Source organism: Vidua chalybeata, chromosome 9, assembly GCF_026979565.1.
Source record: "Vidua chalybeata isolate OUT-0048 chromosome 9, bVidCha1 merged haplotype, whole genome shotgun sequence".
Classification (NCBI taxonomy): domain Eukaryota; kingdom Metazoa; phylum Chordata; class Aves; order Passeriformes; family Viduidae; genus Vidua; species Vidua chalybeata.
Genome location: NC_071538.1, coordinates 11361420 through 11379477, shown reverse-complemented (window position 1 = coordinate 11379477; position 18058 = coordinate 11361420). Strand labels below are relative to the sequence as shown.

The 18058-nt window shown below is 37.1% G+C and overlaps 1 protein-coding gene across 1 annotated transcript in view; it reads right to left on the bottom strand.

Annotated features, from left to right (window-relative positions):
• LOC128792411 (BEN domain-containing protein 5) overlaps positions 1-18058 on the bottom strand; it is a 562082-nt gene that overhangs the window by 504963 nt on the left and 39061 nt on the right. Inside the window, exon 3 of the mRNA XM_053950814.1 lies at positions 9814-9938. Coding sequence (XP_053806789.1) covers positions 9814-9938 — 125 coding nt within the window. The remainder of the gene's footprint in view (positions 1-9813; positions 9939-18058) is intronic.

The window sequence follows — 18058 nt, the reverse complement described above, 5'->3', positions numbered from 1 at the left end:
TTTTATAGGCTGATTTTTATAATGAACAGGCTTTAAATCAATAAAATAAATATATGTAACTCCATATGAAATAACAACTGACCTAGGTAGGTAGCTATATTAACCTCTGGTTCAAAGAAATCCTTTTGCAGCCATAGGGAAGAGACAACCCATAAGGAACAGCTATTGTAGTTTCATCCTGGATATTCCAAAGCCATGGAATTGCCATTCCACATGCCTGCCAGGAAGGATATTCAGTTTAATCTGGCTATTGAGGTGATTCTAAACCTAACACTGGCGGTACTCAGCATCACTGTCAAATTTGCAGGGCCAGGAAATGCCCTGCCATAGACCCCACAAGACTGCAGTGCTCTGGTTGTGGGATTAGTTTTGCCCACAGAGTTCACAGAAGATCAGAACATGAACACACAACAAGCTACAAAGCTGCAATTCTGCTTCCTTGCATCACCCCTGAGTATGACATGGTCCTGCATGAAACCATGTAAAGAGAAAGGAAAACCTGCTAGGAGAGTGTGCACATTGGTGTAATATGTTACTTCTATTAAAGTTTTAATAAACATCTTCTGTGAAGTTTCATGAGAATTTTCAGAGGGACAATGAACACGACACATTCCAAAAATTATGCTACACAATTAGAAAATTAAATAGGTGTTCTGTACAGAACCACCAGTTCAAGACAGGAAAAACTGCTATTCCAGTAAAAGCTTGTTACAATGTTCAAGGTTAAGGATCTGAATTCATGGACTTTGGTGTTTAGTAGGACAATACATAAATTAAGTGGGCAAAAATTTTGGAAACATTGCTCTTCTCAAAGTTGAAAATTGTAGTAAGGAAGTGGTTGTCCAATTTTCTGTCTCTTATCTTGAAAAATTATTAAGGAAAAAAAAGACGGGTAAAGAGGAGCCAGAACCCTGCTCAGCAACTGGCTTAGAGAAAACAAATATTTTGGGGCAGATTATTTGTATTCCTTATACCAAGCCACTAAAAGCTTCGGAAAGATTATCCTTTCTATTACAATGTAAACGCCATTCAACAACATGCACGAGATTTAGCAGAAAATACATGCAGTTGTTTTAAATCTATGCTGAATGTGTTCCACTGTATATACATCCTCTAGTAAAAGGAGTCATAAAAAACTCATTTCTACTTGAAAAAACCTGCCGAGTTTTAGTTCTACATAACATAATGCATATTTAGACTATCATGTTATTCCGTAAAAGATGTCCAAACAAGATGATTTGATGTTGGAATAGTCATCTCAGAACAACCAGAGCAATGTAAGGTAAAATAATTGTCAAGTCAATCTCTAGCTTACACTTTATTGCAGAAATAAATTGAACTCTGCTCTAGCTTTTTGACACGTAATTCTGATACTAATGGGTTCAAATCCATTTCTCTTTGCTCTCCTTCCTAACAGGAAGCCTTATGTAATACTGTGTCAGAAATCTACCAGTTACTGGCTAATGTTTCCCTTAAATAAAAAGTCTCTGCCTGTATTAGCATTAACAGCTGCCATCAGTTTACAGTAATGAGCCACAGTTCATCATGGTAGTGCTACTATGAAAATTAGAAGCTTCCATGGAGCTTCTCAAATCACAAATAAAATTAGCAGAGCCACCCTGAGCTGCGGTGTATCAGCAGATGTTGCCTATCCCGGGTGTACAGGTCAGATCCTAAACTGGGGGAACTGTACTCAATCATCAGAACCAGTCAGCTGATTATTCTGCAGCAGCTCTATGTTGAGTCAGTTTATAAATACGTTTTCCTTAATTTTTCAAAAGCAAAAAAAAAATTGCACAGTCATTTTACAGAGTATTTCACAGCTTCTTCAATAGACAAATTGAAATACATTGTGCTGGAAGAAACATAATAATTTAACTATATATAATGTAATATGTCAGGCAACCTAGACATTTTTCCAATCTCAATTAACATTAAAAACAAACAAACAAACAAAAAGAAGAATAGCTACAAATAATGGCATTTTAATTTTATTTGCTCCCTAAAGAAACTGAAAGTGCATATCTTAATGTGTGATAGCTCCAAAGTTTCATAAACTAAGCATATACTTATAAGCAGTATAGCAAAGGAACAAAATATTTACTTGAGATCAGGATGGAATTTTTCAGCGGCATTTAACATTGTAGGAACTTTGCTCCCTAGGAAATCAATGGGAGATAGATTATTCTGAATTTTAAAAAATTAAAAATTATTCAGAATTTAAAAGATAAAAAAATCTAAATGCAGGAAAGTTCAGAACATTTCATCTTCACTTCTTCAATGTATGCTTCTACATTCTGATATAAAGACTTTTCAGTAATAAAAGGAAAATGAAACCAAATTTGCATGGAAGACAATTCACTCTGGAACTAAAAAAGGGAGTATTTAATCAGAAATCAAAAAGGTTTTAAATTGAAAGAAAAGTAATCATGTCACATCACTGACATCAAGATCATCACAGTGCTGATTTTGTTGATGACATCTATAATGTATTTTTGACATTTTGAGTGACAGATGCCACCATCATAGGAAATTAAACACACCTGGCCATCAGTTTCCTGTAGGCAAAATGCAGTGTTAAATCTGAAGAGTACAGTACCTGTGCAATAATTACTGAACACTGGAATCTGAAATGTTCTTACAGACACCTGGAACAGAAAAAGTTTATGAATTTAACACTGCCTTGCCAAGAGAATATTTCACCAGGACAGATGTTGTTCTGGTAATGCTGATTATTTCCCCTGCTTATCAACCTACCTGCATTCATTACTTTTAAAGGACGATACATGTCATGACAGCTTTGGATAATTTCATGGACATGCCCACTATATTGCACTTACCAAAGTTTCACATGCACCCTCAATCTATTCCAAGCACAACTGAATTATTGATCCAAAATAAAATTATACATACTTGAAAGGATTCCAACTTGGAAGAATCATCATTTATAAATCTAATTTTATACATGACCAATATAGGCACAAGTTTCCAAAACAGTAACATTATTTTTCTTCAAAACTGCAGTATGTTCAATACATTTTTTTAAATGTTGAGACACACATGCAATCTATCATGCAATCTATTTTAAATGTCATCACTTTGTTTCTTCTTTAACTATAATTTCATATGGCTTCCTCAGTAAGTAAATTATTACCTCAACTGCTATAGGTATCATCTAACCCCATGCACTTTTGACTTATGATAAAATTGTACCACTTGCCAACACAGGGATCAGTAAAACTGCTTTTAAAAATACAAAGGCTCCTTTGAAATAATCCATTTAAATTTTTAATACAAATTAAAGATCATTCAAGCCCTTCCCTAACAAAAAGTAACAGACTCATATTACCAGGTGCTAAGGTACCACAAGGTCTTACAAAATTTGCATTATGATTCTGCCTCCACCCTTCTTTTCCCATTTTCTTTCAAGTTGAAGGGCATGTGCTACTCAAAGAAATAATCTGCTTACCCTGTAGTAAAGCTGTTACTAAAAAGATATTATCCAAATGCAGACACCTCAGCCTCTCGTGCTTTCTTGGCAGACAGACACAGATTTATGCACGTGTTTATATGTAAAATATACATATGCACACAAATACAGCTTTAAGGAGCTTGGCTAGTGCAGGATATGCAATGCAACATTGTCATACACAGGGATGCCATCAGATTAAACCAAAACCAACTTAAAATCCAGACTTTTGCTGCTTCTAAATTCCAAAAGGAATCACACAGGATACAAACACATAACTGATTTTGCTCAACTGTTGTCATATTTGCTAGTGAAAACCAAAGAATTTTCACTGAAACCATTCTCTAATTCAGATTAATTTTTTTACTTGAATTTTCCTGATGAAAATGTTTCAAGACATCCTTGTCTCCTTTTTATTCTTAGAAAAATGATTGTAACTTCAACCTTTATGCAGTACTTCCTCTTCTCCAAGGGAAAATAAATCATGATATGATATGACATGAAAATGATGAATGATAATGACTGACAAACCCAGCAGCCTTAGATGCACGTCAAAGTTTAAATCTTGACCAAGTTCAGCCACAAGAACTGAAATCCACTATTTGATAGCTAAGAGAAAAGGAAAAACTTCACTCACATATGAAACAAATAAAAATTTGATACTGCTCTAACTAAATCAATACTAACACTAGAGTAAGCAGGAAATGAAAAGTTATAGCAGTGATGCTACTCACAGTTACATCTTGAAGTAAAAATGGGAATGTGAGCTGGTAGTGTTAGCTGGGTTACTGATACCCATTTAACCTCTTAAATATAGATGGTTTTCAAGGAATGTATCAGAACCAATGAAACAAAATTAATTCATATGACAAAACAAAACTGGAATGTGAAAAAGATCAGGTTTTGCCTACCTGTAAATGGTGACTAAAACACCAAAATTACAGGAAGAGCTGGCCATCTCTTTCTAGAGTGCTAAAAATTCACATAAGAGTACATAAAGATGGGCAATATCTGGGGGCTTCCTAAACAGGAAAAAATTCAAATAATCTAGTGATTGTCCTTGCAAATTATTATAAACAGCTATTTAGAGAGAATACAGGAGCTGACCAGATTATTAAATTATTAATGTAAATTATTAATAAATGAGTGATGTATACCTAATTTATTAAGAAGGTATAGGCAATGAGACACACTGAAGAAATTATGCATTTAAGGTTGGTTAGGAATTGTTGCAAAAAAATGCTTTATTCATTCATTTCAAATGTATTCACTTCAAAATTTCAGATCTCTACTCTTTCATAAAAACATGCCCTTTTACATATGCATTTTCCAAAGCTAGGTAAATGCAATATAGCCTTTAATGCACAGTAAAGAAAATATCTGTCTTCTCAAATGAGAAGCTGGAGAGAATATAAGACGTTATAAAGCATCTTGATACCAGTAACTTAAATCCCCAAATGACAGTAGAGCATGTCTGCTTAAGAAGAGGAAAGTAAAAAGGTAGACTGTTTCCAACTTTAGCCTGCTTTTGATGTCATATTCACTCCATCTTACTTTGGATGCAGCTTCTGCAGGAATTAACTGCACAGAATGAGTTCTTAGGTCAGAAAAAAAGGTTGAGTACCTTAAATTATGCCTGCTTTTCTTTTTTTCCTCTCTGCTTCACCAAAACGTGTCAGTTGGTACAAAGAGAGACATTATATCTCCCTATACATGTATCACTCATATCTTTAAACAATCACAGCTGCAACATCATCAAGAAGCAGTTTTCTGCTAAGGATCATTGAGTTCTTTTAGGACAGTAAAAAGAGGCCTGAACATCTAATCAATTAAAGACAACAGAGATCTTACAGCCTTTTATATTTTACAAAACACTGTAGGACCAAAAAACCATAAAATTCTACAATGACAGTTCCATGCATTCATAATAATGTCCAGTTATGATAATCTCTGTCTTACCTGGGCATCCTGTTTAAATTTCTGAAGAACAGGCTATCCTTTTTCCTGGTCCATACTCACACATAAAAAACCCAAAAAAAATTCATGAGTCAAAATTTTAGTTTCAATCCAACAGCAACTGAAGTAACAGAAAGAATGCCTTTGAAGTAAATAACATTTGGATCTTTGATTTTAACCTCAATCTGGATTGATTTATTAACTGTAAGTAATGATCAAGTCCTAGCTGCCAAATATCCATTCTTGTCCTCTATCCTTCTTGGTATATTTTGTCAGTACCTTTGTGACGAAGAACTCCAAATGTGTTTATCAACACTTACAGAACAAAATTTGGCACTATTAGGGAACCCCTTCTGTTGGAAATTCTTTTTTTAATCTCAGTGAAAATACCATTTCTCAACATGATTCATCAGACAGCAGAGCTCCTCAGGGTACACACACACAGAGAATTTGTCATGAGGCCTACATGTGCATTACTTAGTGGTATAATATGGCTGCTGTGTGTTAAATCAAAAATCCTCAAATAATTTTAATCCTTTTATCGCTTTCTTGTATTTAACTCTTAACTCTTCTCAAATTGCTCAAAAGTAAATTTTCTAGGACAAAGATCATCTTATTCCAGCGTGGTTACAGTATCTGGAACAGTGAGTGTTAAGCACTTGAGAAAAATTTCTGGCTATGGCCCTGAAAAACAATAATCATTCTTTTTATCTGTAAAATTCTCCAATATCAGTATAGCCACATATTTTTTATAATTTAACACACGCACACACATTCCTTTTTTTCCCAAAAAGCTCAAATGAATCACTGTTGCTAGTAATAGCATTAAAACCATTCTAGCTCAGAGGTAATCGTGCACCTGAAGCACTGTGTATTTAAAATACTTGAAATGCAATTGGGAGATGAAATTTGTTCATCCAATTTCCGACTGCGCAGGGAAGAAATTTAGCAAAATCGTAGATGGTGTTTGAAGGGCCATGGCTGAAGTGAATAGGAAGCAAACCCTGCCCAGTAAAGAGCATTATCAGGAATAGAGAGCAGCCTGTGACACGTATATAATTAGAGAAATTGGAGGCTTTGCCCATGAGACCATGTGTTCCCCAGCAAATCCTATTTCCTTCACTCTCCCTTTCATGGATATGTGTAAATCATAAAAGTCTGTGTGTTTTCCTTACATATAACGTATCAGTTTCTTTTTTTCTTTTCCAATATTGGTGTTAATTGAATTCACCAAATAGGTAACAAAAAAGAATCATAGCTCACATCTTTTCAGAGCAACTGAGCTGCAAGTCAGAAACCATGTAAGGAGACCAAAAGACCAATTTTACATCTTGCAGGTATCTTACATGATGGCTCATTTCCCCCTGTAAATATAAGGCATTAGTTTTTTTGGTTTTTTTTTTAATCTTTTTTCCTTGTTAAAAAGGTATAAATAAAACTGACAACAAAAAATGTCTGATGTAGAAGTCCAAATCAAAAGGAGGAAGAAATTAATTTACCAACTTCCAAATTTTAAAAAAAAGTCTGTTGGTTCTACTTCAACGTCAGGAAGCGAACATCAAATAAACCAAGTTTAAAATAAAATTCTAAAAATAATTCTGGAAATATTAGGGCTGTCACTGGCATGGCACAGAGCTTAGCTCTATTACCTATGAAGCACAACAGTAACCTCAAACATACGTAACAGAAGCAAGGAAGCAATCACTCTAAAAAAGACTTCTGTATGATACGGAAAAACAAATTAGGCCTGAGTTTCCATAGTGATACAGCAACAAAAGGCTGCTGCAATTTCCAGCTGTCTACAGTGAGGCAGCAACAGAGCAAAGGGACTCAAGCCCCTTCTCTGTAAATTTGGATTAGCATATTCAGAATTATCCATTAAATTTTAGTTCCGCACTATAAAGAAAACATTGAAGGAACTGGAAAAGGAATAATAATAATAAAAAAAAAGAAGTTCTGTAAGAAGCAAAATTACTAAATGCTATGGATTTGGATTTCATGGTTGGATTCTCTGGTATCTTAAAAATGCAAATTCCAATGAGTACTTTCTCCTATTCATCTCCTCTGTGGATTCTCTGATGTTTAATAAGAAATGATCTCATACTATAGCCTGTCTGCCAGTGGGAACACTAATGGGTCTCTTGCCCATCTGGCAGCCTGTTTTCCCAAAACTTACAGGAATTCCTGTCCAGTGGTGCTGAAACTGGCCAAGAGTTAAGAAGCTATTGAAGGAGAAAAGAGAGGAGAGGGATCAGCAGCCATACAAACACCTAGGCTAGCAAGTAGACAGTGTGATCATATAAGCTTTACTTCCTTGGGAAACTGGGCTAATTATCAAAGGACTGAAAGATTCACTTATGATGAAAGTCCAAAGGCCATAAAGCGGAAAATTACTCAAAAGGTAAAGTGGTCTATTGGATATAGAGCTGAAAGACCCAAACATGATAGCTAGGTTGACACACAAATGATGAGGAATGTTATAATTCACAGAAATATAAATGTTATTCAGGGATGATGATGATTTATTTGTACCAAGAGGAGTTATTACTAAGCAGAATGGCTACTGGGAATTGTGGGATTAAATAAAGGAAAGCTTTAGGCTAAAAATCAAGCAACACTGTAAGTGAGAGGAGTCTATAAAACAGTTTTGAGACATAGGAAATGGAAGATCCATGACTTAGGAAAATTAAAACCAGAAGAATGCAAAGAACCTGTTTTCTTATAGAATAATGCATGGATGGTAAGATTAGCTGGAATATATAATTGGTCTTTCTTTTCATTTATCAGTAGATTAATAACACAAAATACTGCACTAATAGGTAATATAAAAACAAAAGTAGCTACTCTTTGTGAGTCCTTATCCAAAAGGCTGAAACCAGACCTAATATATATAAATGTATAGATGTGCCTTCTTCACACATTACTTAAATGATATATCAAAAATAAATACAATATTATCCAGGTAATGATTTATAGAGAGCTATTAAAATATCTACTTTTACACATAATGTGATCAAAGGTCCTCTGTATTTGTATTAGTGCAACATTTTGAAGCAATCCTGAATAGTTTGGGCTTCCTTGTTACTGTTTTCTAGTAAAACATAAAATAGTCAAAATGCAGAAAACAAATTACATTACACAGTGTGTTTGATGTAGCAACTTCTAACTTTCATTTAATATAGCTGAGCTGCAATGACTAATGCTGCCCATGGCCTGTAGTACAAAGACCTAAAAAAGGTTCCAGACTAGATTACGTCCAGGCAGGTCTCATTTTAACGGAAATTGGAGAGATGAGAAAAAGATTATAGGAGCACACATTATAAAAACAGACCTCACAAGTCAAACTTAATAGTGGAACCATTCTCTTTCATGTAGACAACCATGAAAACAAATATCCTGTAAGCACTATATATATATTGTATCTTTCTACCCGATCTCTTTGCCTCCTTGAGACACATTCCCATTCATCTCATGACTATATAATTTGATCATAGTTGAGTATGGCACAGCAGGGGAAAGGGTCTGCTGATAAAGTATCGGGTTCCAGGACGATAGATAAACAATTTCACGATTTCCAGTTGTAACAGGAATGATACAGTGCTGGATATTAAGATATTAGTCTCGTAGGAATACAACTATCAAGTTTCTGCAGTTTTTGCTCTTACTAAATATGCTTTATTTCCATTAAGTAAAAATGACGACTGATTATGATAAACTAAGGCAGGCCACCAGAACAAAATCCACAGCGCATGTGAAAAGTGAAATGAATTTTTTTATTATTATTTTTCAATGTGAAAATTAGTATATAACTTTAGTAAGTGAAAAATAGAGCACAGAACTTTCTCAAGGGGCATCTTTACTGCAAAAAAACATTATTTAAAAGTAAGTGAAACTGTTGCCTATCAATTTGCTTCACATTTAAACCTCCTCTTTCACAAGGGACATGTTGGCAAGCAACTCCTCTGCTACAAGGCACTAGGGAAATACCTGTTTGCAAAGCTACCCCATTGTTCTACAGGTATTAAATGAAGGCTTAAGTGATAATATTTGAACAGCTATGATGGGTTTCTTTTTCCTATACTAACACACACATTTAGTTAGAATGCAAAAGCACAAATACATGACAGCCACTATTAATTCCAGTTCTGCTAGTTGGCAAAAATTATACTGCCTTTGCAATTACCTCCTGTCTTGGATAGCTGAAAGACGTGGTCATACTCACTCCTGCTGATACCTGCTTTTGTTTATAAAAAAGTCAAAGAACAAAGAGACATTTTAAAAAAACTTTTAGTTGCAAACCTGGGGTGTCATATTTTTTGTTAAAGAAAACATATACTGGAGTAAGCAATTTTTGAAGCTATCATGCCATGTAATTTATTATCACTTACCTGGGATTCCTTCACGTTTTCCACAGTGAAGTTGAACCAGACTCGGAAGCGTGGGTTGCAGGTGTCTGGCCTGATGAAGAGGTCATACTCAAACTCTGTGATGTGGTCCACCCGGCCAAGGTTCCCTACAAGAACAGAGGAAACAGGATGTGTTTTAATGAATGCCTGATCAACTCTCCAGGAACAACACTGAGAAAAGTTTTTAAAACTTCTACCTCCATTGGTTAAAATTCACAAGTAAAATAGGCCTTACAACAGTTCAGAATTATTTTTAAAGGCTTCCTTGTGGTCATAAAATAAAATATGTAGCAGTAAGCTATATGCACAGGAATACACCAAAAAGAAGACATCACAGATTTTTATTATTCAATCAAATTGACCTTTTGTCTCCTCTTATCTGAATATTCTAATTATGTGTTCTAACATCCTTTTAATTGTTTCCTTTTTTATTGTTTCACTTTTCTAATGATGTCTCTGCATGTCTTTTAGTCCCCACCTGTTAGGATTTTTTTTTCTTTCCAACTGTTGCTCATGTTCAAGTCCCTGTAACATTAAAGAGGCCCCAGATTTCTGCCTGGCCCCTCTGGTTGTTGCTCTAAGCATTCCTCTCTCCCCACAGATGGTCCAGCCTTCATCTCTTCCATGATTCAAAAACCATCTCAATCCTTTTCCTTCACCATTTACAGCCACTATCACCTCCTTCCAAAGACACAAATGAGATTTTGCTTCAGCTTGTTCCCAGTGAATTTCATGGAACAGTATTTTTAAATATAGTCAGAGCTACATTGTCCCCTATGGCATTATTCAGCAGGCAACCACACCAGCTATAGAAATGAAGTTCAGCACTGGAAAAATCCACTAAGTGCTTTTAAATTGCTAAAATGGCATTTTTCCTTTGAAGTGTGCCAAGATTTTTAGAGACAGGGTTTAGACTGTCCATTTCATTTATATACTACAAAAATAAGACTTTACATTTTCCTGATCCAATCCAAAACTCATCTCATCTTCTAAGACAGGGCCATGTTTTAGCTCACATGCTAAATTACATTCCTTGTTAAAAAGGAGCACTGAAAACCTGGGTTTATGGTTTCAAATATATTTCAGGGGTTAGATATATCTTTTTGGGTTGGAAATATACTGTTGGGTTCTAATGTGTATTTATAAGGTTATTTGAGCTAAATTATTCCCTCTTCAGCAAGTCCCACTGCAGTCAATAGGACTGTTCTCTGGCAACACATTGCTCAATACCAGCATGAGCAGCAAAATTCAGATGATCTGCTACCCTAGGCTGGAAAAGAAGAGGGGAAAAGACATTTTTAATTCTGTTTATCAATACAGTTCCAGGATTTCTACCTTATCCTAAATTGTTTCTGGCTTTACTAATGGAACATGTTTAATCTTCTCTGTTTTTAATGTTATCCTCTACTTTCCTACCGACATCCTTTTTTTCAGAAGAAAATTCTCTCCACTGCTTCCCTCTGCAGAGACCTGCTCCATGCTCTCAATCTGTTCCTGAGGGCTCGCCTCAAGGAGACACTTGGCATTAGAAATATTTGAAAAAACAGCTCTATTGCAAAGCCAGAATGCCTCTGCCAAACACAAATAATGTCACTTGCCATGGTGGGTGTCTGTGCCCAGGTGCCGGCAGTGGGGCTGCAGGCCTGGCTCTTGGAGAGGCTGCGCTGCCCCTGCCCCTTCCAGCCTGTTCTGACACTCCCAGATGGCTCCAGAATGGCCTCACCCATGGCACAGCCCAGCCCCTCAGCCCAGGCAGTGAAAATGTGTCCAGGGAAGGGCAAAATCCTGCACAGGCAGAGGGGCGAGGGAGCCTGAGGAGAAGCGGGGAGTGAGGAGGAGCAGGGAAGGGGGTGCTCTGTAGGCCAGGACAGAGAGCCCTGTGTCCTGTGGGGAGAGGCTGGAGCAGGCTGGTGTCTCCTGGAGGAGCACTGACCCACAGAGGACCCAGGCTGGAGCAGGCTGGTGTCTCCTGGAGGAGCACTGACCCACAGAGGACTCAGGCTGGAGCAGGCTGGTGTCTCCTGGAGGAGCACTGACCCACAGAGGACCCAGGCTGGAGCAGGCTGGTGTCTCCTGGAGGAGCAGTGGCCCACAAAGGACTCAGGCTGGAGCAGGCTGGTGTCTCCTGGAGGAGCAGTGGCCCACAAAGGACTCAGGCTGGAGCAGGCTGGTGTCTCCTGGAGGAGCAATGGCCCACAGAGGACCCAGGCTGGAGCAGGCTGGTGTCTCCTGGAGGAGCAATGGCCCACAGAGGACCCAGGCTGGAGCAGGCTGGTGTCTCCTGGAGGAGCAGTGGCCCACAAAGGACCCAGGCTGGAGCAGGCTGGTGTCTCCTGGAGGAGCAATGGCCCACAGAGGACCCAGGCTGGAGCAGGCTGGTGTCTCCTGGAGGAGCAGTGGCCCACAAAGGACCCAGGCTGGAGCAGGTGCTCCTGACAGGACTGCAGCCCTGGGAAGGGAGAAGGCCCAGGGTAGAGCAGGGGAGCAAGGAAGGTTTGGCTCTCACTCCTTTGTGTGAGCACAGCTCTTTGTGAGGGGAAGATGATCCTGGGAAACAGGGAATGGCAGGGAGAAGGCATTGGTTTAATTTCTCTTTGATCTTTACTATGCAAACCTATTTTAACTGGCAATAAATGAGTCTCCCCAGAGCAGAGCGTTTTGCCTGTGCAGGCCATTGGTGAGTGCCCTCCCTGTCTGCACCTCAACCCAGGAGCTTTTTCACCTCATTTTCACCTCTGTCCTGGTAAGGAGTGGGGGTGAGAGAGCACTGGGTGAGCAAAGCCAACCCACCACAGCTCTTGGCTTCAGCTGAAGTCCCTGACACATCTAAGTGCATATTCTGCCACAGGGGTCAGACCCATCCCTTATTGACAACTGAACTCAAATCTGAACATAAATGACAATTTCCTATAGATTATTATCCAAAATAAATAAGAATGGTAAAGCCAAGCTATTCCATTGTAATACTTTTAATTAAGTGACTTTGTTTTGCTTTATTTTTCATTAAATGTCATGCATAAATGACATAGCTGGGATAATAGTCCTTGGATATTTCAGGATTTAGGTAGTCCAAGGTATTCATCCCGAAAGTTTAGATTCCAGTTGCATCACAGGCCACAGATTTAGATCTTTCTGTACAAAGTTTGGTTTGTGAATTCACTTCAGCCTGAGCTGTGCATGTGATCTTGGCAGATTCTCTAGGGTTAAGGCAGCAGGCTGCATGAACACAGATGGTGGGCTAGGTCCATCTTGTCAACTAATAAACTAATATACATGCCTCCCAGCAATCCCAGCAGTTCCAGATATGGATTAAGTTATCTGCAGCACAGAGCAGAGGTGCAAATTTTGATGGAATTACTCCCAAAGAAGGACACAGAAGCAATTAAATCCATGCTTAAAGTTCAAAGACCATTAAAAACTTGTACTGCAAGGCATAAGAAACTAAAAGATTATTAAGTGAATAATTAAAACAGAGCAAAATGAGACCTTGATTTTGACCTTTTGCACATTTCAATTTCTTTTTCAACATCAAGCTAACCTGAACTGGATGGGGAACAGATGACCCACTCAGAACTGCTTTACAGGGTGCTCAGGATCCCTAAACTAGCACTGGAGAATTGTACTGATGTCAGGGAAATCATGGATGGTGAAGAGCTGGTGTGCTGAAGCTACTGCCATCCAGTCTGCTCTGGAAAACCTATCTCAAATCCAGCAGAGCCCTTAAAAGGTAATCATCTGTGCGTTTGATTCCTCAGGAACCCCAACATGGTTTTCTCTCTTGATTTGAATACTCCCTTCCCTCCCAATGCACTATTTTTTTCCTTTTGTGAGTTTATTGTTTTATTATTAGTTTTTGCCTCTTGCCAGGCACGCATCAGCTGCCATTGTCACCTGCAGCCCTCTGCAGTTTGGTGTCATTTGGACATTTCATTAGCCCACTATTTCTTCTCTGTCTTCCAGATGCTATAGAGGCTGGACTGAGCACTAATGCCTCCGGTAACTAATTCAACAAGTTCCTCGTGCTCAATAGACTATTGTTTGTAATATCACAGCCTTTGCTCACAATCTGTCAGCCTAATTTCAGCCCACATAGCAATGTCATTAAACAAGACAGCAGTTTTGGTACAAAGAAGCCAAGAACTGTAGGAACAAAACACCTCCTCACTTTAAGAGATGCTTTGTGGAAAACTGATAATGCCACTGAAAAACATTTCTTGGTGTCCAAGCAAGGATTTAAACTTCCTAATGTTAATCTCATAAAAAAACTGCACAGTTTTTTGTCCTGCCTTCAGAGTGCTGCAATCATAGGAAATGCATTTATACTAATGGATGAGAATTATATTCCGATACAACAGGTCCCATAGTGGCATGCATTAGAAACTATGGAACAGGAATTAAAACATCGTTTACAGCATTCCATTTAGATATTAAGCCATTTTAACATTTTAATGCTGAAAATAAACAATTTTTTTCTTAAGTGCAAACCATCTCTAAACTGATTTTTTTAAAATAAATTTTAATTCCATATTTTTTTCCTTGCCTTTTTGCTAAATATATAGCAAGAGAGAAAACAATTTAATAAGTGAGTAGACAGTAAGTTCCTCCTGTGCCCCAGGAATTTCTGTGCAATTCCACAATGCATACAATGTACTTTGCAGTACCTGCAGCCAACAGTTTCTGTGCTGAAATTGTGACAAATGTAAGAGAAAGCCAGATAGCACCAATTTTGTGTAATATACCTACCAACAGTTTTCAGTCATGATACAACTACTGTATGACCCTTCATGTGCATGGTTCTTATTCTGTGTACATTGCTAGTTTGGTCACTTGTGATATCAGTAAGAGTCTGTTCACAACCTCATTGGTTAAGTATATTCTTCTAAAATCAGAGAAAAAGTCTCACACTACTGAAACACCAGCTTTGCTTTGCTTCACTTTGAGTTCATGCCCATGTGAACTCATCACCACTCCATTCCATAACTACAGAAGTTGTATATATGAGAGTATACAGCATTCTCCAAAGCCTCATCACTCCATATCTTGTGATTAGCACTATATTTGGGGGCTAACATTATAAAACACAAGATACTAATATTATTTAAGGTACATGTATGATTAATGAACTGATTTGAGTAATGTGACCTGCAAGGGAAAAAAAAAACCAACAACATTATGAGCAATAAAATCTGAACTGCTTGACATTCTAAGACAATTCTTGTTTAACTTTTTTTTAATAATTTGGGTGCACATCTGTATGTCAAATTACTTTCTGAGTATATCTTAAAAGGAAAACAAGTAATTTATTAGGGTAGCCAGAATTTTGCAAAACATTTGGGATTTTCTCTCATATGCATTCTGAAATTAGTTGCGGGGATTTTTTTCTATTATTATTTTACTTTACAGAAATATTAGCACAGATCTTTTTAAACTGATGGGAACACGTGAACAAATCAAATTTCCAAATGCCTATAAACTGACTTTCACTTAGCCTTGGGGTTTGTTTTTAAGACACGCTCAATTTTCAGTCACAGTTCTGTTCAATACTCTTAGCATACTGAGAAAAGAGGAGACATACTTTCCTTTAATCATTCAAGCTGAAATTCTTAATTATATTTGCTTAAATTACTTCACAGAGTAATGTTTAGTGCAATGCTCTCAAAATGTGAATAGTGAAAGGGGTCAATAGCATGTTTCAAGTTTCTTTAAAAGTCAGAAAAAAGCCGAATGATACTATTTTATTAATCATGCAACACACACTTAGTCCTCATAAAATATTAATGTTATTGCTTCCTACATCAATAAAAAGTGTACTTTACACAAAGAAAGAAAACCTGCTGAAGAAAGTGCTAGCTAAAGTTACTAAACATTCTAACAATTATCATAAAAATGCTAGAAAAGAAAATATAGATATGTTAAGCAATCCTAAAATCTTCTTAAACCGCACATTGTGCTTGCCTACAGAGAATTTTTAAGATGAAAAATAGACCTTGAGGGTCTTAGACAAGCCTGAGGCAATATAAAGAAAAAGGTCAAACACTCTGCTAAAAAGGACTGTTATCTTCAGAACAACAACTTATCAGCCAGCTTGCAGCCCTGCTTATTTACAGTTATTGGTCCCAGAGGAAGTGCACTTCAGCGCAGGGCGCGATTACTTTGTAATGAGTTTGCCAGAAATGGTAAAGGAAACTAATTTGTAACAATGTGCTGTTCCCGGCACATGAACTTTCTCAGACACTTTTTTTTTGTCCAGCCATGAATAACTAACTTCAGCCTCCCTAATAAGCAGTGAAAACAGAAGCGCACTAAACCCGACTGAGTCGCGAGCATAAATGTGCTGAAATATCAGTGATTATCCCTCTCAGCTGTCCATTACAGTACTCATGATGACCACCAATTCCCCTGTGGTGGTTATATAGAATGCAGGTTTCAGGGGGTGGATTTGCACATGAAAATTAACACCATTTGGAAGAAAATAGCCTGCACCTGTCACAGATTAGCAACAAAAGGTCAAATGCCTCCTTTTACACCTAGAGCACTTGCATATTGTATGTCTTGCTTATAGGAGCCTAATTCTAGTTTCTTAATTCAGAAAAGTGAGCACCATGGTGAACTGAGGAGAAAAAAAGAATTAAATCTTGGCTAAAAGCTATCAATAAATCTATTGATCAAGATACATATGAATGGAAGTAGCTGAGGCAATCTCTGTCTCTAAAAGAGGTAGTTTTTCAAAAGAGAATTACACAAAGTGCTCTTCTGCTTTTGTCAATATGCTGCCAGGTTTTGAAATGCTATTTTTCATGCACACAATAAAAATCTTGACAAGTAAGCAATAGAAAATCACTAATACACTTGCAGCTGCATTTCAATCTATACAAATTCTTTAAACAAAAACAACCAAGGAACAGATTGGAATATACATCATTTTCACCAGCTGAACCTGGGATCAAGTCCAAGATAGCCATACAGTATTAATCTATATTTCATGCAACTCCATATTTCCCAAAATAAGGTAAAATGTTGAATATGGAATAAGTGTATGAAATTCATCCTTACAGATCATAAAACACATTGAGATGATAATCCAAAGAAATTTTATTGATATGTTCTAAATGGAACAGGAACTACAGGGACTGAGATCTGTAAAAACTCTCTAGTGAAAGATTAGGTATCTTCTGAAAGGAGTGCATCTAAGAATATCAGATGGAAATTCCCACTTGCTTTATGGTCTTTGCCTGTGAAAAGAGTTCATAAAAAATAGTTTGGCAATAAGTCCTAAAGAACTTCTAAATAGTATTTGATTTCTAAATAGGAAAAAAAAATCTAATGAAATTGGGGTGATCTCTGAAAACCCCTGACAGTTTTTGCATCATCTCCTAGATTCGTGCCCAGAGCATATGTCAGCTCAAGATACCTGAAACCACAAAGCATGATTTGAAAAAATAAGACAATATCATAAAAACCACATATACAACACCTGTAAATTATAGTTTAAATTATTAAAATTGCACATATCAAGCTCTGCAACACAAAATACTATCTTCACTACCACAGTTAATTCAATGTTCTGCAGAAAATCTCTCGGTACTCTTCACCAATATAGCATTCTTTTAAAAACCTGATGTTTCAGTTGAAACCAAAGCAATGCTCGTGACTCCACTTTTGGTCAAAATCCAGATTTCCTTTGAAAAATGGTCAAGAATATCAGATATGCAAAGCATTTCAAAAGTACGTGGCTTGAAAAGCTGGATGCTTCAAACTTGAAGTCGCTTTTCTATCTTCCCTCCTCAGTTAAGTAAGTTGAAATTGTTGTTTCTGTAATGTTTTAAGTTTTTATCAATAGTGACATCCAAATAGCGGTAGATCAGTAGTTTTTGTGAAAAAGATTGCATGGGAACAATGACTTAGGTTTTAGCAGCAGCTAAGGTAAAAGGCCAAGTTCCATCTCTGCAAAGGGTAGATCAGGATGTAGAGCTCACAGAGGCTGAGAAACGCTGATTGAGCTTTTATTGTAAGCAGACCATGTGATAAAATCTAATTCTGACTGAGAGCACAGGAAAATTCTAGCTTCACACTTTTCTTGTTTATCTATGTAAACTGCATTAAAATAAAATGTATTGATTTGGTTTGGGGGGAGTATATAAGTTATGGATCTCTACTGGTTTATTTGTTTCTCTTGGTGTTGATCTTAATTCATAACAGTGAGAGCCTGAGCTGATTTTCCACACCT